Source organism: Diceros bicornis, chromosome 29, assembly GCF_020826845.1.
Source record: "Diceros bicornis minor isolate mBicDic1 chromosome 29, mDicBic1.mat.cur, whole genome shotgun sequence".
NCBI classification, from domain to species: Eukaryota; Metazoa; Chordata; class Mammalia; order Perissodactyla; family Rhinocerotidae; genus Diceros; species Diceros bicornis.
Window position 1 is genome coordinate 7856768 of NC_080768.1, and position 20402 is coordinate 7877169.

Consider the following 20402-nt stretch of genomic DNA (forward strand, 5'->3'; position numbering starts at 1 on the left):
GCTGCCTCAGCATGGCCGGACAAGCTGTGTGTCTGTGTGCACTCAGGATCCGAACCCGGGCCGCCAGTAGTGGAGCACACGCATTTAACTGCTAAGCCACGGGGCCGACCCCCCATACAGTATTTTTTAACCACAGTCACCATGCTGCACATTACAGCCCCAGGCCTTACTTTATAACTGGAAGTTTCACTTACTGTTTGGAATGTTCTCAGATGTGACAAAGGGTAGTCACTGTAGCACACGCATGTGGGGCCACTGCTCACCCTCTCCAAGTTGGCTTCTGGCAGGGAGGGAGGCTCACCATTTACCAGCCCTAAATCCTATAGGGCTGGCATTTAAGCAGTTTCTGGGTCTGAGTTGGTTGCAATGGTTAGGGGTATGGGCTGGGAGCAGAGCTGGGAGGTTCAGAGCAAATTGACATCTGTTCCCGATGCAAGGGAAGGCGAGGAGCCAACATCAGGAGGGACTGGGGAGGGATCAGCCCTAAGGGAAATGGACCAGGGCTCCCCAGCTGCCTGGACACTGGCTCGTCCCTTTGCTGAAGGTCCTTGTTACCACCAGCCCAGATCTCTTCCTCCTCCAGTCAGGCTCACTGTGGCTCCATTATTTTCTATCTGGTTTTTATTTCTTTCTGTTTCTACCTTTGACTTGGATTCCAGAACACACACCCTGAATGCTGCAGCTCACCTCTGCCCCTCCTTCCCTTTGAATTGTATGTGAAACAGAAAAGACCACAAGCTGGTATGGTATCTTCAGCAGGGTCATGGTTCTCCTGGTGAACATAACCAATTCCACAGAACATCAACATCACCCAAGGCCAGTATATGAACATGAAAGATGAAGACAAAAACAATTCCATCCTGTTATCATGTCTGGACACAGACAAAATGTGGACATACTCAAGCCACAAAATATCAACCATCCCCCTTTCTCAGCCTATATAACTGACTGCTGCTTCTTTACAAATTACAGCTGTAGTTTTGCTCTGTTCAGACGTCCCTAGAGAAAAGATTTCATAAGACACCAGTCACAGAATTATCCTGCTTTCTGACAGCAAACAATCTAGATTAGACCAAGCTTCTTTGAATCCACCCCCAAAATCAACTAACACAAGTACCAATCCTTTAATAAGATCCTTCTAGCAACTTCTTACTGAAATGTCCAAAGTTCCATTGTGAAATCTGTCTCTTGATGAAAAGAGTAATAAATCCAATTTTTGTTCAATTACAGGCATGTTCCTGATAGTCTTTAGCTGGAGGTCACTGATATGTACATATAAAATATGAACGTGTACACGTGTATAAAGACACAGATATAATTTTGTTCTATAAACCTGAATATGTGTTCTCAATTTTTCTACACAATTTCAAAAACCCAGATCAGTAAGCTGTGCTGAAAGCCCCAGTGAGGACTGACTCATAGACTGATATGTACGTAAGATGTGCTGGTTGGAGGTGACAGGTTATTGTGGAGCCAGGATACACTGGTAGGTGTATATGTGTGTGAGTGGTGGGAAGGGTATGTGGGACAGGGAAGAGAATATGCCATGATTCCTTGGAGCCCTGGAGTGCCTGGAGCAAAGAGAAGGTGTCTGTGGCTACTGTCTGTCCTTAGCTCCCTGTCCACTGAGGCCCTGGTCACTGGGGCAGATGAAACGGCGTCACAGTGTTGGTAGATGCAGAGGAAACTGGGCTCTTCCGGTGCTGTGGCCCCTGCTCAGGGGTCCTCACTCCCCATCCACAGTCTTCTGTTATGTTTTCTGCCAGATCTCAAGTCAGCAGCCATCCAGCTGCACCCACAGAGTCCAGGCGGGGGTTCTGGTGCAGCCATGAAAGGAAACCCTGAGGCAAAAGAGCCTGGTTGAGGTGACAGATGGATCAGTGAGCTACATTTCTGTCAAACTGTTACATAGACTGTGATTGTGTCCATATTATGTTTCTGCAGAATTAGAAGTGCACCTTCCATAAGCAGCAATTAGGTGTGTTGTGACTGTCCCTACACTTCGTAGCAAATCACATAAAAGATGCTGATGTTTTAAACATTTTCCTCCCAAATTCCACTCATCACGATATCCTGATCCTTCCTCTCAGGTGCTCTGTCCCACCTCTGGCCAAAATCCAAAGGAAACGGGCCAATGAGAGGGGTTCAGGGCTTCTCCTCTATTTCATTCATTCTTCTCATTTCTGAGGAGGAGCCCCTAACCACCTACAGGAGTGTCAGAAGTAATGGTTTCAAGAATGAGAGAAGTAATTCTCCAGGGAGCCACGTGAACACACTCCTAATATCTGGAGGGACTAATGGATGCAGAGGGGTCCAACACTGTTACCCTGAGATTCTTGGGCCCCAAATCCAGGGGGAACCTCAGGACTCCACTGCTCATTTTTGTAGCCAGGGGACTTCTTGAATCCTATCTGACTCTCCCAACTGTGACTTCTCTTCCGAGAGTGGGTATTTATTCACCTCCAGGCTACTGGTTCTTTAGAGGGTGTCATTTTCTTTTTCAATTAAAATACAATTCACATGCCATAAAATTCACTTTTAAACTGGGAAATTCAGAGTTTTTTTTTTCCAGTATATTCACAGGGTGTGCAACCATCATCACTAATAGAGAAAATTTTTATCACCCTCAAATAATCCCTGTATCCATTAGCAGTCATTCCTTATTCCACCCTCCTCCTAGTCACTGGCAACCCCTATTCCATTTTCTGTCTCTGTAAACTTGCCTATTTTGGACATTTCATATAAGTGAATCACACGATATGTTTCTTTTGTGTCTGATTTTTTCACTTAATATAATGCTTTCAAGGTTCATCAATACAGGAGCATGTATTTAGCATTTCAATTTTTAACAGCTAAATTTCCATTATATGGAAATGGCACATTTTGTTAATACCTTCATCAGGGGACATTGAATTGTTTCCACTTTTGGCTATTATGAAAAATGCTGCTAAGAACACTCATGTATACATTTTTGCATGAACATGTTTTCAATTATGGATTTGTCATTTGATATAAAATTAAGCTCATTTATTTTCCTTTTCAATATTTTTTTGGTCATCCTTGTTGGTTTAATTTCATCCTTGTTGGTTTAATTCATTTTTGAGTACACAAAAATTTCCAAAAGCAAAACCATATAAACAAGCATCCTCAGAAACGTTCTCCTTCTCCTATCATTTCCTCAATGTTTCTCTCACCCCCTATAGGTCACTTATTTTAGGAGTTACTGGGTGTCCCTCCTGTGATTGTGGTTTCAAGGCAGCAGACGTCTCTGGCGTCACATCTCTGACATCCTGTTTCTGACCTGTGGGCCCTCTTTAAAAGGGCTCACTCGATTAGGTTATACTCAGTCAGAAAAAACTCCCTGGTGATTGTCTCACAAACAGCTGACTAGGGACCTTAAAAACATCTGCAAACCCCTTCACCATTGCCATATAGTGTCACCTAATGAGAATGATATTTCATCACATTCAATGGCCCAGAACAGAAGCAAAAGAAGGGGATTATACAGAGGTGAACCCCAGGGTATGGAATTCTGGGGGCAAACTCAGAATACCGCCTAGCAAAATTACTGTCAGCCCCCTTCCAACTCAGTTGTAATTTATATGAAGAACTGCTTGGGGTTTAACAAAAAGCACTGGAAGAGAAGAGAATGATCTAGACTCAACACAGACCCTCTATCCTTGTCCCAACCACTCACCTCAGATCTGGACTCCTAGGTCCCCTCAGTGAAGCCCATATTCCCCCATCCTGTCCTTGAACCACATTAACACTCCCTACCTGGACCCTCTTCCTGAGGCCTGTGCACATCCTGGACCACCAGCATTTGTCCCAAAGCCCCGCTCTTCCCTTGCTCAGGTCACTTCCAGTGGCTTAGCCTCTCCATGACCTTGAGCCTACCTCCAGATGCCCCCTTCTGCACCCTCATTAAGTGACCTGCCTCCTCATGCCTCTCCCTCCTTTCTGCTTTTGTCAACCCCTAAGGTCACCAAAGGCTCCCTTCAATGTATCCCTGCTCCAGCAACACCCTGTGCCTCAGAGGTCAGCCATGTGCCTGGGCACAGCTGACCCTCACCCACTTGTACTCACTTCTCCCTCTGCTGGTGTCTTCCTACCCCAACTCGGCCCTGGTCTCCTGGCCTCCCATCCCCTCTCTCTCTTCTCCTCTGACCTGTTAAAGATAGGAATTATTATGGTGGTGCAGATAGGAAAATGTGGACAGGTTTGATATTTTAAAAAGAAGAGTATTATTTTAACATTGACCTTATTCACAAACTATGTGTTTATTCTTCCAAGTTTGTATTAATTTCTACCCAATACACCATTTTTAAATACTGCTATAATAGTTAAATTGCATTATTTTGTATTATGATTTTTCAGTTTGTTTAGGTTATTTTATGATTGACCCAAGTCTTTGTAATTATGTATAAAGCTGCATACAAATATAAATTGAACAACATATTAGGTTTTTGAGGAACAACTTTTACTGTACATATGATTACAAGTAGTAATCTATTGAAAGAATTTAATCAAATTTTTTATTACTTTCTACAAATTCTTCATTAAACATTCCTAGATCATAGCAAAAGCCTACATTTTCACCTTACATTGTTTATAATAGGTCATTTGGTAAAAATCTGAACACTTGGATAAAGTGTAGGTTAAAGGATTCTCCATAGAATTTTTTTTGTGTACTCTCCACTGCAGATTTTGCTCATGTTGCTTTAAACGAAAGAGTATAAATGATGAAGTCTTCACACATCGATTACAGACACACAATTTCTCCCCTCTATGAGTTATCTGGTGTATATAAACATTAGAATTTAGGATAAAGATGGTTTTTCATTACATTTTTAATGTGGGTTCTTTCACATCAACTAAGGTCAGAAAACTGATTGAAGGCTTTTCCACTCACTGTGATTATTTTCTTTAAGTAAAGGGTAAGACATGTGCCTGGAGTTCTGGCACATTCATTACATATACAGGGTTCCCCTCTAGTGTGAACTCCTAAGGCCAGAGCTTTGACCAAAGGATTCCTATGGTTTCTCTCCAGTGTGAATTCTCTTATGTTGACTAAAGGATGAAGGATGACAGAAACCTCTTCCACATTTATTACAGACATAGGATTTCTCTCCCACATGACTTCTTTTGTGTGAAAGTAAGTTAGCAGTTTGGCTGAAGTGTTTCCCACATTCATTACATTTATAGGGCTTCTCGCCAGTGTGGGTTCTTTGGTGTATACAAAGCTGAGTGCTCCGATGGAATTATTTCCCACACTCATTACATTTATAGGGTTTCTCTCCTGTGTGAGTTCTTTGGTGTGAACGTAAGCTAGTGCTTTGGCTGAAGTGTTTCCCACATTCACTACACTTATAAGGTTTCTCTCCAGTATGAGTTCTTCGGTGTACGTGAAGCTGAGTGCTTCGATGGAATTCTTTCGCACACTCATTACATTTATAAGGTTTCTCTCCCATCTGACTCCTTTGGTGTGAATATAAGTTAGCGTTTTGGCTGAAGCATTTCCCACATTCGTTACATTTATAGGGTTTTTCTCCAGTATGTGTCCTTTTGTGTATAGAAAGCTGAGGGCTCTTGTGGAATTCTTTCCCACATTCATTACATTTATAGGGTTTTCTTCCCACGTGACTTAACACATGCTGAGTCACTGTGGATCTGTAAGTGAAAACTTCCCCATACTCATTACATTCATAGGCATCCTCTCCAGAGTGAAATCTCTGCTGTTTGAAGGAGATGAGAAGCTGTTAAAGAATTTCTCATATATTTTCATTTACTCTTTTCTCTACACATGACTTCTAAATTGATCATGCAGTGAACACCTCCTATCAAAATCTTCTCCACATTACTTACATCTGCAATGTATGTTATTTCGTACAATGCAGAGATTGCCTCTTTCATTACATCTCAACTACAGAGCTACCATATTCATTTTAAAGATTTCATTAGCTTCAAACATCAGATGTATGAACCATGTTTATGAACTTGTCCTTTTATAAAAACTCAGGTTATGGTTTTGAGCACACGTTAATATTTTCCTTAACTTCAAACTACCTGAAACTTTCTGCTGAGGCTGAAAGTGTACACCCAACTCAAATTACAGTCACGTGATTATGCTGCATTCTAAGATCTTTCAGTTCCCATGTCTTTGATGTGAAGTACGAGGGTGTCTTCCCCTGAAACTTACCATTGACATGCAGGTAGATGGGTCCTTCATGCAGGTATCTTGTACTAATATTATTTCTTGTTTTAGAGGGCCACTTTTCCTGGCTAAAATAATGTAATACAAATAAACTGCCAGTGTGGCATGACAGGGAGAAAACTGTAGAAAGCACGCAAGGCCTGTGTGTGGATGTTTCAAACACTGACCCTTACACAGAAAAGGATGTGAAAAGGAGGAATACATCAGTGAGTAGAACACAGGTCAGGAAACTGAATTTAGAAAATATTTTCAGGATTGAAATAAGAAACAACACAAACAAGTTAGAGGTAGGTAAAGAGAAGAAAAACTGTCAATGGGAAGTGAACAGGACAAAGGACAGAGGTGAAACTTTATCTCCAAGAGGACAAGAGCATTCCTTTTCTGAGTCTAAGAGGAAGTACAGAAGAGAATACAGGCCCCAATGGCCTCAACACTTTTCTGAAAATATAAATCACTCAAGGAAATCTGCAGCTGACATTTCCCAGGCCCTGCTCCCCCAGGATCAGGATCTTCCTGGTACTGAGCACAGCAGCCTGGAGCTCACCTGGACTCAGGCCTTGGGAAAATCCTCTTCCTTCTCTCCACAGCTCCTTTCCTTGCTCCAACTGAGAAATCACATCTGATTTGCAGACTTCATACCCTGTATGGGAGGAAAAATGGTTCATCAGTTTTGGATTCTGTGCTGAGAACAATGTATGCTCTTTAGTTTCAGGGAAGAATATCCAGGAAGAACAAGGTGAACACTGAAGGACAGCTCAGAGAAGAGCACCCGGAACAATGACCGTATTGAAGGTCCTTCACCAGGGCAGGAAGAACATCATGACACGCGACAACATGGGGAGAATTTCTTGTTGCTGATGTGCAGGCCCAAAGTTAAAGACAGAGTTTGGAATCCTCAGGGTTGTCAACAAAGGAGGAATTAAATGTCCCCACAGTAGGCTGAACTTCATTTAAAAAAAAATCCAATACACAGAGGTTCTACAAAAACAAAATATTTTGTATTTGGAAATAATTAGATTAATTTCCATGAATAAATTTTTAACCACCAGCTGAGTGTATAGAGCAGAACAGTTATTTAGTAAATATTTAATACTTTCATTTATTTATTTAAAAATATCCATTGGATTCCCAGCACAGTCCTGGGTGTTAGAGATCAAGAAGAAAGAAAGACATGAAAGAGTGGTCAGGAAATCTGAAATCTTTTGGGATGACAAAATAGGTGTAAGTAAATAAAGAAATAAAGAAATTATCTTCAAGTAGTTTTAATAACCCTGAAGGAATCTGAATGAGGGCTGAGCGGGGGCATGTGTGGAAGCTGTTCTGGATACTTGCTGAACGAACAAATCGGTGTTGACAGACTCACCCACGGAGACCAGATGACTGATGTTCTCCAGCATCACATCTCTGTACAGTTTTCTCTGGGACGTGTCCAGCAGGGCCCACTCTTCCTGGGTGAAGTCTACAGCTATATCCTTGAAGGTCACTGATTCCTAAAGCATCATGGACATTTTGATTCAGCCAGGGCCTTCCCTAGCAAGGACCATGGAGTATGCTGGACGTGATAGTGCTGGGGACGGGTTGCTGCATGCATGGAAAGCTCTAACCCTGTTTGAGGTTCTAAACAATGTTTCCCTATGCTGATATGTCATGTGTCTTTCATACATACTCACAGAAATATACGCACACTTTGCAAACATAACCTCATTACGAACGATTATCTCATGAGGTTTGGTGGGCAATAACCTGGACATAGCAATGCCCAACATTCTGCAGGACTGAATGGGCCTGGATAAATAGGTGTAGTCTCTCTCTACATACCTCACATGTTCATGATAAGCCATAAGTCTTACAGTTCAGAAGCAAAACCCAGGGGGCCCTAAGCCTGCTGTCCATAAGGAATGTGCTAGCCTGACCCTCCTGTGGTAAAGCTTTGCATGTCCATTCTCTCTGGGACCTCCAAGCATTGGTTGTCATTACCTCTCCTGTATCATCATCCTGTCTACATGCTGATGGGTAATAGAAGCCTCTCAATTGAACATTATCTTTCCAGTCTTTCAAAAATTGCTGCAGGACCTTAGGTTTTATTCTATTATAATCCTTCTTCCCAATGCATAGCCAAAATTAAGAAAACAATAACCACCAGATATTTCTTTCAGTTTTCAAATTTGAACAAAGTTTAATTTTAAAGAGGGAAACTCGGTTGTTGGGGACAAGAGTAGTAAGGAGAAATTTTACTTTTTTTAAGTTATTAAAATGTTGAAGTATATTCTATAAAGACTGTAGTAAGTTTAAAATTGGGGAAAGTAACTAAATGACTCCTCATTGTTCTCTTGCTCCCCCACCCCCATCTCAATGCTGCACAGCCCTCCTCTGCAGCATCTGAAACACTGATGGACTGAACTCACCTGAAGAAACATCTCCCTCCCTACAAGACTGTAAACTTCTGCTCTTACTCATCTCTATCTTCTGTGTTCACTATATGCCTAAGCCCACTGCAGACACCAACAGCGTTAACAACTGAGTTACTTCCTAGCCGAGGCCATGGGATGGGTGAGAAGAAACAACTTTTCACCTTTTCTTCAAAAACAATTTTCTTCTGCAATAAATTAGTGTAAATATTGGGTAGGGGATTATTTCTTGATCAGTCTCTGACCTTCCATGAGCCTCCCAGAGTCCTGATGAAATGTGACTGACACTAATATTTCAAGGGGGAACACAGAAGATCCAGGCCAAGAAGAGAAATCTCCTCATCCCCTGGAAAAAGGTATCAATTCAGGAGAAAGAGCAAGTCCTACTCACCTGTGGTTGCATTGTCTACAACTCAGTCGCCCCCTTCTTCCTGTGTATTTTCACCCAGAAACAGTCCAATGAATAAGGAGACGAAGCTGAGAAAAAAGAAAGAAACCACGAGACTCCAATCTTTTCCAACATTCCTAGATATGCCTATCCTGAATCTGCAGACATTCACAAGGTAGTGACTCCCTCCCATAGTCCAACCCCCATGTAACTGCAGAGTGAACAAGGACAAATGGGGAGGAGGGTCAACAATAGGAAGCATTTGGCTATTGATGCTCATAAAGGAGATATTAATATCCCCATTCCAGAAATAACAAAAGTATAGGGATTTATAGTTTAATTAGACATGATATTCAGATGTATTATTTAATTCCATACTTGGCACCAAATTCTAGGAGAACTTGACTCCTGTCACCTGGAGACTCTTATATCCATAACCCAGGGCATCATTCTGGAATTTCTGATTTTATAATTCTTGGTGAGGTTCACCAGCATGGTTTTCCAACACCCATCTCAGCTCATTATTGCCCCACACTCTCTCTCCTGTACCCTGTCCTAACCCCCAAGATACACTTGCCCTCAGTCATCTTGGCTCCTTCACATGTGGGATTCAGGCAACCTTAGCAACTCAACCTTAGCTGTATACCTCATGGCCTTGCATATGTGGCCAAGAAACACTGAAATCTCCGTAATGCTTGGCTGGAACAATTCAAAGACCCATCCCTCAAGTGTTCAGCGACTTATCATGAAGTCTAGCACATACAACCCCTTGCACAGGAAAGAAGCAGCAGTGCATTCGTCATAGTGTACTGTTGGGATGCACAAACCCCACAAACAGACAGGCTCATACAATACAGAATGAAAGGGTTTAGTTTTGGTGGAAATTTTTTGACTCCTTGGGATATCGCAGTGATACGGTGTCTGGAGTTCTAGTTATTTTTATCAGCAAGATTATCTCTGCATTTCATAATTTCAGTATATGAAAGATTTTGTCAACTCTAAAGCTTACTACCTAAAAAATGTTTATAATTACATGTACTGCATCAACAAACACTGATAACGTGTCAACAACAGGATATAATCAAAATGCTTTGACCCTGAGGGCCTGGGAAGACAAAAAAATTCTGCTACTATTAATTGAGACTCTGTGAGTAGAATTTGCATAGATATGTTTACATACATACATTGCATTTAATACTCACAATAAGCCTGCGTTTATGGATTAATTACACATTTAACAAGTGATGTGCTCTAGGTTCAGAAATCTTATTTATATGACAAAATTGCATGGCCAGAAATTGACAGGGCTAGAATTTAAAATGAGCTCTGCCTGGCCTCTGCATGTCAAATCCCCAAATTTGCTCATCTTGAGGGTAGACACCAGAACCAGGTTTAACCTGTTCATGTCACCTGTCAGATCCAGGACCAGAGACTCCTCCCTCAGACACCTTGTGCTTTTGGCCTGTTCACACAATTACTCCCCACGTTCAGGTTCTCCTACTACATGGGAACCTCCAGTTCAATTACCCCAATTTCCAAAATCAGCCTCAACCTCTCTTCATCTTTATTGATCAGTGTCACACACACTTACTCATTTCAACCTACACACCAAGACCAACAATTCTCATGCCCCTTAGTCCTCCCCTGCATCTGCTGATACAGTCCCTAACCCCAGATATCTCTGCATCTGTTACAGCACAGCATTAGGTATTGATCTGGTCTAATGACAGTGCCATAAATCTCCCAAAGGCTTTTTCTAATTGCCTGGCATCCTACTATGGCTTAGTAATAAATTCATTCTCCCATGCTTCATAAATATTTCAACATTCCTTGTGCCTTTTGAATCTCAGAAATTCTCATTTTTTTCCTCACTTTTCAAAAATGGCTTCACTTCCTACTACAGAGATGAAACAGATAATTTGAAGAACTACTTTGGCTCATTGATATGAAATCTACACTTGTTCCTGCATTTCAACCCATCTGTGAATCCTCTCTTGTAAAATCTGAAAAGTCATCTCTATTCCTGATGAAATCCAACTTCTCCAATTATAACGCTTTCTCTTCTATTCCCTCAAATATTTTATATAATTCACTACAACTGAATTTCCTTTACCAGCAACCTCTTCATCACTTCCCCATCCTTCTCCTGAACCTCAGTTAATCTCTCCATTCTTGAAACAGAAACCTCCTCTAATCAATTTACAGCTAGTTCCTGTCACATGATCTTTTCCCCTTCAAATTAACCTGAAAAAACAGTACATATTTAGTTACAATTTCCTCACACTCCCTCCCTCTTTGACTTACAAAAGTAAATAATGACCTCCACATTAATAATCTTGATAAGATCACAGTTATTCCCCCATAGTTATACCCAATGAGTGTTCTCAGCCTTTTACTCGGAACTAAAGCAGTATTGGCACATGATCTCCTTTGGGGAACTTTCTTTTTCCTAGGCTTCTCTGATAGGTATGATTCCTAACTATCTTTAACCTATTCTAGTCACTCCTTCCAGAAGCACTCCTCGAACAATAGTGTTGAAATGTCTCAAGGTTCAATCCCACCCCTTTTCTCTCCTCTTAGAATATCTCTCCTCTTACAATACTCTATCTTGGAAATCTCATAACATTCCTTCACTTGCTTCAATCTCTTTCATTATTATTTCTAAACTCATATCTAAATACTCATATCTAGATTCCATATCTGAGCTATAATCTCCACTGTTACATATTACAGGCATTTAAAATAAAATATATTTCAAAATGAAGCCACTAACATTTTTGCAAATAAAAATTCCTTCTCTTCTAATCTTCAAAGTCAGACAATGGTTCCACTAGACATCCAAGGATTAATCTTTAACACTACTTTTCAGAACCACACGATTCAGCTTTGGTGCTATCTCTACACTGAGCACTATCGTCATCCTTCATTTTCACTCCAATATCTACCCACATAGGACCACTCCATATTCATTAGGTTTCAGTCTGAGATTAACTGCCATTTCTTCAGAGATCCCTTCTTTGAATCACTAACTAAGTGAGCCTTTCCTTCTCAACTAGTTGTCTTGAGTAGAACCCTACTTTTCCTTCGGGTTAGTCATCTAATTTCTCACTACACATTTATTTGTTTGTTCCTTTCTTCCTTGCCAAGACTAACTGCAGAAAAATCACGTGTAGAATCATAAGGGAAATTTCTCTTTGATTACAATTTATGGATTATTAATAAATAGAAATTCCACACACACAATCAACTAATTGCCCTCAGATGACTAATACAAATGTCCTCAGAGTAAAAAATCATCTTCCTAATTAAAGTTCATTGTCAAAATACAGAAGGTTAGATCTAACTGAGGAAAATTTTCTCCAGTACTCACCAAAACCTAAGTAGACAGAAAACGTGTGGTACTGTGCAGTTGTTGAGTTTACTGTCACCACACTTCTGATCTCAGAGCTCATTCTCTCCAGGAACAGAAATATGCTTGTTTTTGGACTCCCTTTGAGGTAGTTGATAATGTCATGAGATTTACAACACAATGGACAGACCCTGTTTACCTTGGATGTCAATCAAGACACATTTAATCAAGGAACAACTAGTTTAACATAAAACTTGCCCTCTAAGTAAATCATTTAGATGCAATTATGAAAAATGGAGTGATTCTTTAATTCCTGTTGGTGTTCTAAGCCATCCAAAAGTCTCACTACTTTGTGGGTTTCGGCCTATTCTGCAAACTTTGCAGGGAATTTATAGCAAGGTGATCAGTCTTTATTTTTAATTGAGTCTAAGCTATCAAAAAATTCTCAGCCTATGGGCAATTCTACTTTGGGTATTTATCTGAAGGAAATGAAAACACTAACTCAAAAATACATCTGCATCCCCATGTTCACTGCAGCATTACTTACAACAGCCAAGACATGGAAGCAACCTCAGTGCTTATATGCATATATATACACGAATATTATTCATCCATAAAAAAGGACATTCTGACATTTGCCACAACACGGATGGACCTTTGAGGTATTACACTAAATGAAGTAAATAAAACAGAGAAAGACAAATACCGTATGGTCTCATTTATATGTGGAACATAAAAAAAAAACAAAAACTGAACTCGTAGATATAAGGACAGATTGGTGGTTTCCAGAGGTGAGGGGTAGGGTTTGGGGGAAATGGTGAAAGGAGTCAAAAGATACAAACTTCCAGTTATAAAATAAATAAGTCATGGGGATGTAATGCACAGCATGGTTACTATAGTTAGTAATACTGTATTGTATATTTGAAAGTTGTGAAGTTCTCACAAGAAAAAAAATTATAACTGTCTGGAGATGGGAGTTAACTAGACAAGTTGGTGATCATTTCACAATATATACAAATATGTAATCACTATGTTCTACACCTGAAACTAATGTTATGTGTCAATTATATATCAGTAAACAAGTTAATACATTATATTATATTAAAAGAAAGAAAATCCGAGAGGAAGGCAAAAAATGAGTTCTAGGGGCTGGTCTGGTAGCATAGTGGTTAAGTTCACACTCCACTTCTGGCAGCCCGGGGTTTGCAGGTTCGGATCCCTGGCATGGACCTATGCACTACTCACCAAGCCACGTTGTGGGAGGCATCCCACATAAAGTAGAGGAAGATGGGCACAGATGTTAGCCCAGGACCAATCTTCCTCAGCAAAAAAGAGAAGGATTGGCAACAGGTGTTAACTCAGGGCTAATCTTCATCAAAAAAAAAATGAGTTCTAGTCTTGGCTTATCTCTAACTAGTTCTTTGGTCCTGGTTAAATTCCTAAATCAAGAGTGAATTCTTGTTTTCCACTTACAGGTCAGAACAGGCCGTTACTGCAAGGCTGTAAAGCCCTCTTTTCACCTTAAAAGCCAGACTGCAGACCTTTCTTGGCTGTCACTGTCACCTGGGGACACTTTGTTCCCCATCCTCTGGGCTCGGGAAGGTGGATGGCTGATTCGTACACTGTTGTGAGAACTTAGCTAATTCAGTAAGCTGCTCTTGACTAATACTTCCTACCTCAATCCCCCACTAAGCACCACCCCACATGAGGTTAAACAGGGTCAGGTGTACCTTCATGAGTAAAACAAAAAGTACTGTCTTTAGATAGTACCTCTGAGCCAACAGGTGAGTGTGTTCTGAACTTGCTAAAAAACATTCAGATAGAAACACACTGGTGATGCCTTTGAAATTAAAAAAAAATGTGGCACTAGAGAAGAGATGTTTATTCTCATATGTATGATATATTCAAGAAATGAAACATTGTGAGTGTTCTGGAGAGTGCATATTTTAATACAAAGGAAGGGAAAGCCAACACTGCTTGGGTCTCTCCAAGTATATCTTGCTATGTCCTAAGGACTGTAAATCACTTCTACAAAAGTTAAAAATATTACACTTCTCAGAATAATTGAGCCACAATTGATAAATTATTTAAGTATAAGTAGAATGTGTTGTAACTTATTAGTTAACAATAAAATTTAGAATTTAGCTGTCTCAGGATATCTTGCAATAAATAGTAAATGATTCTGAAGAAATGTTAAACAATATATTCTCATTTTCAGTACAAGCTTTGGTTTCAAAATCAGTATTTTTCCTACCTTGTCCTTTTTATAAAAATTAAAGAAATTTGGAAGTGTCCTGGATTTATTTATTTTAACAATGTCTATCACAGTGAGGTCCCGCAGAAAATGTCTCAGTAAGCTGAAATTAATTTAAAATTATATAAGACAGTCATTGGGTCATGAGCAAATGTTAACCATGGTAATACTTCAATTCGAAAATAAGATAAGCTGAGGAGCATTACTTTAAACACGGTATAGACGAGGCAACTTCCTTTGAAGCCAGAAAATAAGTTATGATTTGGATGTAAACAAAATGTTAACGTTTACAATACTGTGAATTTAAATACACCCACGTTTCAATTTTTCAGTATCTTTTCAACGACTTTCACTGTTTTGGAAGAATTACCCGCTAACAATGAACAGAAGCGCGCACGGAGCTGCAGACGTCTCTCCTGCCGCCCGGGGACGGGGCGTGTCCTGACCCGGCGCCTCCGTGTCCCGAGGTCCTTCCACCGAAAGTCAGGGCATTTCGGCGTTCCCTTCACAACTGTGCTCGCGGTTCCCTCTCTCTGAATCTGTATCGAGATTTCTGCCCAGAAAGGATCTTGAATCCGTAACAGGTGCTGCACGTGCTCTGATGTCGCCCCCCGAGCCCTCGGGGAGCGGGGCCTTCTGCACAAGAAGCCTGGTTACGACCCTGCAGGAGGGGCCGAGGACCGAGACACGCGGGGACGGCCCGGAATATGCAAGGCTCTAGCTCCACAGCTGAGAGAAAATATCCCGGAGAAGCCGCAGCAAGCTCCCTGCTCAGCAGCCCGGCCCCAACCAGGATTTTACTCACTGTAGACGCGACCCCACCTCGTCCGAAGCGACAGTGTCCCTGTTCTCCCTGCACACGCGGCCTCGAGGTCCAGGGCGGAATGCGCATGCGCAACACGCCTGTCCATCAGGGAAGGCCGGAATAGGTGCGCTCGGGCGCCCTCTGCCGGTGGTCTGGGAGCAGTGCAGGACGCTCAGAGCTCGCTATTCTGCGCGGGATGTGAGCCCCTTAGGGGCCCTCTCAGGATTGGAGAGGGCAGTTACAGACAAGGGAGGGGAGAGGGCTAGGATGACCCAGGAGGTAACAGATTACAGATGGAGACATTGATATGAGCCATTAAGCTATGATTACCTTCATATCAATGATGATTATTACTTAGAGAAATGCACCTGTGTCTATATCTATGCATTGGAAGAACTGTTTAACCGGTACAGGTTTTCAGGTGCAGAAAATGAAAAGCTCTGGAGATGGATGATGGTGATGGTTACACAACAGTGTGAATGTACTTAATGCCACAGAATGTACAATTAACTATGGTTAAAATGGTAAATTGTATGTTATTTATATTTTACCAAAAAATGCAAGGTGAATAAACAGACATATCCACAATTTTTTTTTTAATCTTAGAGAAAATATACGTTTTTAAAAGTATGCATATGTGTACACATATTTTTTAAAATGTATGGAAATGGTAAACAACAAATTATGGTGCATGGCCTCAAAAAGGGATCCGATCAAATGTGACTTGATTAAGTTGGTTGGATTAGATCACCTGAACAATCAGAAGAACCTGAAACAGTATAAGAGTCAGGCTGGAAAGCAAACTTCCTTACCGACCCCTCCTCAGGCATCCTAGAAACCGCATCCCGTCTAGAGGAGTTTGTCCAGCATCCACCTTTCTGAGGATCCACTGACAGAGGGGGAAAGGACAGCTGGATTTCACGCTGCTTTTCTCTACAGTTTTGGTCCTCAGATCATCCCTCAGAGAAATAGTACAGTGGGAAAAGTATGTAGTGATGTGGCTTTAAGTGACTGTAGAAAGACTCTTTCATTTTAATAGTATTTCTTAGGAAAGAGACTGAGAAAAATGCATCGTTGTAAATGCTGATTATTACATGAAAGTTCAAGTTTCAAAGGCAATATACACCCTGAACTGAATGAGACAGTGTGTGAGAAGTTATGGAAACCTGGCAGTTTTGGTTATGGAAATTTAAAGACTAATTTATTTGTTCATCCTTAGATGAAATATATTCATTTCACCTTTATTAGAACTTAGTTTAAAATTAAAGCACTGAAGATAAAGGAGTCAATAAACAGCCCAGACTCTCAGCTGTGAAGATGTCATTCTAGTAGAGTGGAAAATAATTTTTCTATATTTAATTTGGAATTTATATTTTGGAATTTCCTCATCTCATGTCAAATATGACATTCAAGTTTTGAAGAGGAAAGCAGACTTTGTTCTGAATTTTTGAATATGTGTGCCACAGGATTAAATGTAGCATTCCCATGACCTTGATTATTTTGTAACTCCAAGCAAATATTTTCTTTCTTTCTCCTAAAGCAATGAAATGTAATAGGTCTAAACAAGTTCTGTAAAATCAGTCATTCACGTGTGCAAAACTAAATTCACCATTTACAAGTCATGTGTCTTGTTTAAGTCAGAGTCCTCTACTGAGGCTAGGTAATCAGGATAGAGGATGGAAAAAGTCTGGGAATGATACATCACTTTGTGAGAAATGTGTCTGACTTAGTGGTCATGATGCCTCCTCATCCCTCACTGAATAAGGTGCATGAGGGACTTCTGTCTCTGTGTGACTCTGAAAGTTTTCTTTTTCTTTTGACTCAGGAAATCCAAAAATCAAGTGCCAAGGAAGAGTGAGGTGACGCTCCAAGGAGGTGAGGCAAATGGTGGGCCGTTTCACCCAGGACAGGCCCTCCAGACTCTTTAATACCCAGAAAGGGAAGAAGCGACAGCAGGGACCAGTGGCGCAGGGGGCTTCCCTACCAGAGGAGGATGATCCCAGGGTAAGTGGAGGCTTATGTATATCGGGAACCAGGGGATGGCATGGAATCCAGAGACAGGGTTCAGACATGCAAAATTCTGTGTCCACAACTCCCTTGTCCTTTCTCATCCAAGGATTGCCTGCCTTGGGACCTCATCACCAGGCACATGGGTCCATTCAGAGACTTGGAGGAACAGCCTCACTCCTACTTAGTGTCATGTCCAGTCTGGAGTTTATCCAAATCTTTAAATCTGGCTCAGTCTCCTCACATTTAGACCATCCAATCCATCCTCCTAGGACCCCTCATCAACACAGGCTTTGGGCAGGACAATATTGTTAACATGTTGGCACATAAAGGGTCACGTAACTATGTCTCCTTTCTGAAACCAATATTCATCTCTCAAACTACAACAGTATATTCACCGTTAAATCTGCCTGTGATTTCTGCTGACTCAGTGACCACCTCCTCCTCCACCCACAGGTGAAGTGCAAGGACTGCAAAGCCTTTGGGCACAAGGCAAGAAGCAGGAGGCACCCTCTGAAGTGCTGGGACAGGGCCATAGTCCTCAACCCTTGGGGTCAAACAAGGTGCAGGAGAACCTGAAACCATGGAAGCCTGAGGCACCAAGGAACCCCAGGCCCTTTAACATAATTCAAAGAGAGACGGAACTAGGACAAATGTGAGGAATGAGGGAGTTTTAACCCATCTTTGGGCGTTGGAACCTGTGGAGCCTGTGTCTCTTCCTCTTACACTGTGTGCAAAGACATCTCTAGGCAAAGACACAAACATGGAGAGAAATAGAGAAGAGTTCCATATCCTCCAAGGGTCCAAACTCAGGAGCCCATTCTACTCCTGGATAATTACTGAGAGGCTGGGACCAGGGCACATCTTGGAACTTTGCATATGACACGAAGAGAAGCAATGAAGCCTAAATGAAAGTATATTATGGAAAAACCTGGAGGGTTACCTGGAGTTGGGGGAAGAATCTGAGATGAGGGAAAGGGCAGCCTTGTCCAGGGCTTCACTACCTGTCTCACACTGAAACACTGAATAGGTCTGGGTCCCAGTAATTTTTCTCCCATTTGGGGACTTGAAATTGGGGTACACCCATTCGTCATGGTTTGTTCTATAGGTAGTCAGAGCAGCAGAGGATGGTTGAACTCCAGAAATTTCCCAGGACATCGCAAAATTGTAAGGAACTGACAGAGTCCTGTGATGATCTGTGGGTGAGTCTCCCCTGGTGCCAGATCTTTTCTCTTCTGCGTAACCCCAATATGCTTCAAGACTATGCCCCTTCTGTGAGAGGGAGTTGTTAAAATTCCATTCTGGCCAATGGGATTCCAGTCTGTGAATTTTTAGGATGCCGATTTTCGTTTCTCTATATTTTTTTACTATTACTTTTGTGTATGGCAGCATGCTGTTGAGGACATGTGGAATTTATTTTTTCAGATGCCTCCAAAAGGTAGAATCCTATTTGCAACTTTTAAATTGATATAAAAACTCTGAAATGGTCCATCAGAATTTGTTAGTCATTAATCTGCCTCTAAAAGCTCAGTAGCTGTGTTAATGCTTAGAACAGTATATGAAAGAGCTTGTTTCCACTTAGAGACAATATTAATAATATCCATACTATGAAATCTGAAGTAAAATTTTTTTCACTTTGATAATTTAATTGATTTTATCCTACCACTCAGTACTTCATATTTAAAATGACTGCTAATGATTCTTTAACTGCTAAATTAAGTGTTACATGTTCCATGTCTTTTATTTGGTTGATTTAAATTTTCACTTGAAGAAAATCTTAATATATATTCTATGCATGGTGTCTTCTCCTACAGGATACAAGCAGGCCAATCAATTCCTGTCCTCTCAGCCAAGAAGAGATCTGTCCTGAGCCTGTTCCCACAAGACAGCACCTATCAGGAAACCAAATATGACATCCACGTGCCCTGCAGTGTCTCCCATCAAAGGACCTGAGCTGAGCTTCTTCTCACCTCATGGAAAAAAATAAGTATAAGAAGTGGATATCCCTGACGCCTCTCAGCCAACATCCAAGCACCTTGGCCAGGACTGTCCCTCATTCTCAAGCTCACAGACAATAGGTCTGATATTTGCTCCCATGATGTTCCCCAGGCTGCCTCCAAATCTCGTGGTCTTGGCCATGCTGTAAACTCCCATGCACAAGGAGGCTGATGTAAACTTTCATCCCACCCCACATGCTGCACATAGATTGGGCCAGAACCCCAAACTCAGCATGACGGCACCAGGTGAGCGATCTGCCCAGATCCCATCCAGTGAAGTCCCTGAACTGAGCCCAGCGCTGAGTCTCTGCCTCCCAGGTGAATGGGGAACAGAGACTGAAACTACATTCTGTGGTCTTGAGTGTGAAATTGCACATTCCGACCACACCGAGTGTGGCGAGTCACGTTCCAGTTCCCCTTGTAAATGACCTATTCTGTGTGCTGGAGGCACAGATGAACCCAGTGCAACCAGCGCGCACATCCGCCCGCACCGCGGGCGCTGCGCCCCCGCAGCCGAGTCGCATCTGCTGGACTCACGACACGCTCACTGTGCAGGTTTTTGACTTAAACACATTTCAGGTTGCTGAGAAAGAAACATCTCCGCATTCAGTGTGCGCGGCCCCTTAACTCTAAGCTTTTACCGAGAAATATCCGAATCATTTAACTTGCTGCAGGGGGCGCAGCGCAGCCCCACTGACACCCAGCACCTCGCGTGGATTCAGACGCACAGACTCCACTTCCGCAGGCGGAAGTACAGGCAGACCGGAAACGCACGGGGCGGAGGCGCGCAGGCCCCGCCCACACACGCCCCTCCTCCAAGGCCCCGCCCACAGCCCCCTCCTTCCAAGCCCCGCCTCCCAGAGCTCCCAGTTTCCTGCAGACCCGGAAGTAGATTTCCCAAATCAAAGTTCAGCTCCCAGTCACGGCCCCCATCGCCCCGCCCTCCACATGCGCAGTCGGGACGCCGGGACGTAACAATC

At 41.9% G+C, this 20402-nt stretch overlaps 1 protein-coding gene, 1 long non-coding RNA gene and 1 pseudogene across 2 annotated transcripts in view; 1 reads left to right on the top strand and 2 right to left on the bottom strand.

The window, feature by feature from the left end:
• LOC131393862 (zinc finger protein 705A-like) overlaps positions 1 to 20402 on the top strand; it is a 124394-nt pseudogene that overhangs the window by 18212 nt on the left and 85780 nt on the right.
• Positions 4985 to 20402, bottom strand: part of LOC131394104 (zinc finger protein OZF-like) — a 67065-nt gene continuing 51647 nt past the window's right edge. Inside the window, 1 exon segment of the mRNA XM_058525372.1 lies at positions 4985 to 5566. Within this exon segment, the coding sequence (XP_058381355.1) occupies positions 5034 to 5566 (533 nt within the window). The 3' untranslated portion in view covers positions 4985 to 5033.
• LOC131393905 (uncharacterized) lies at positions 7637 to 15474 on the bottom strand. Its single transcript, XR_009215999.1, has 3 exons — positions 15419 to 15474; positions 9014 to 9099; positions 7637 to 7704 (listed from the first exon to the last, which is right to left on the bottom strand). It is a non-coding gene; the product is annotated as an uncharacterized LOC131393905 (long non-coding RNA).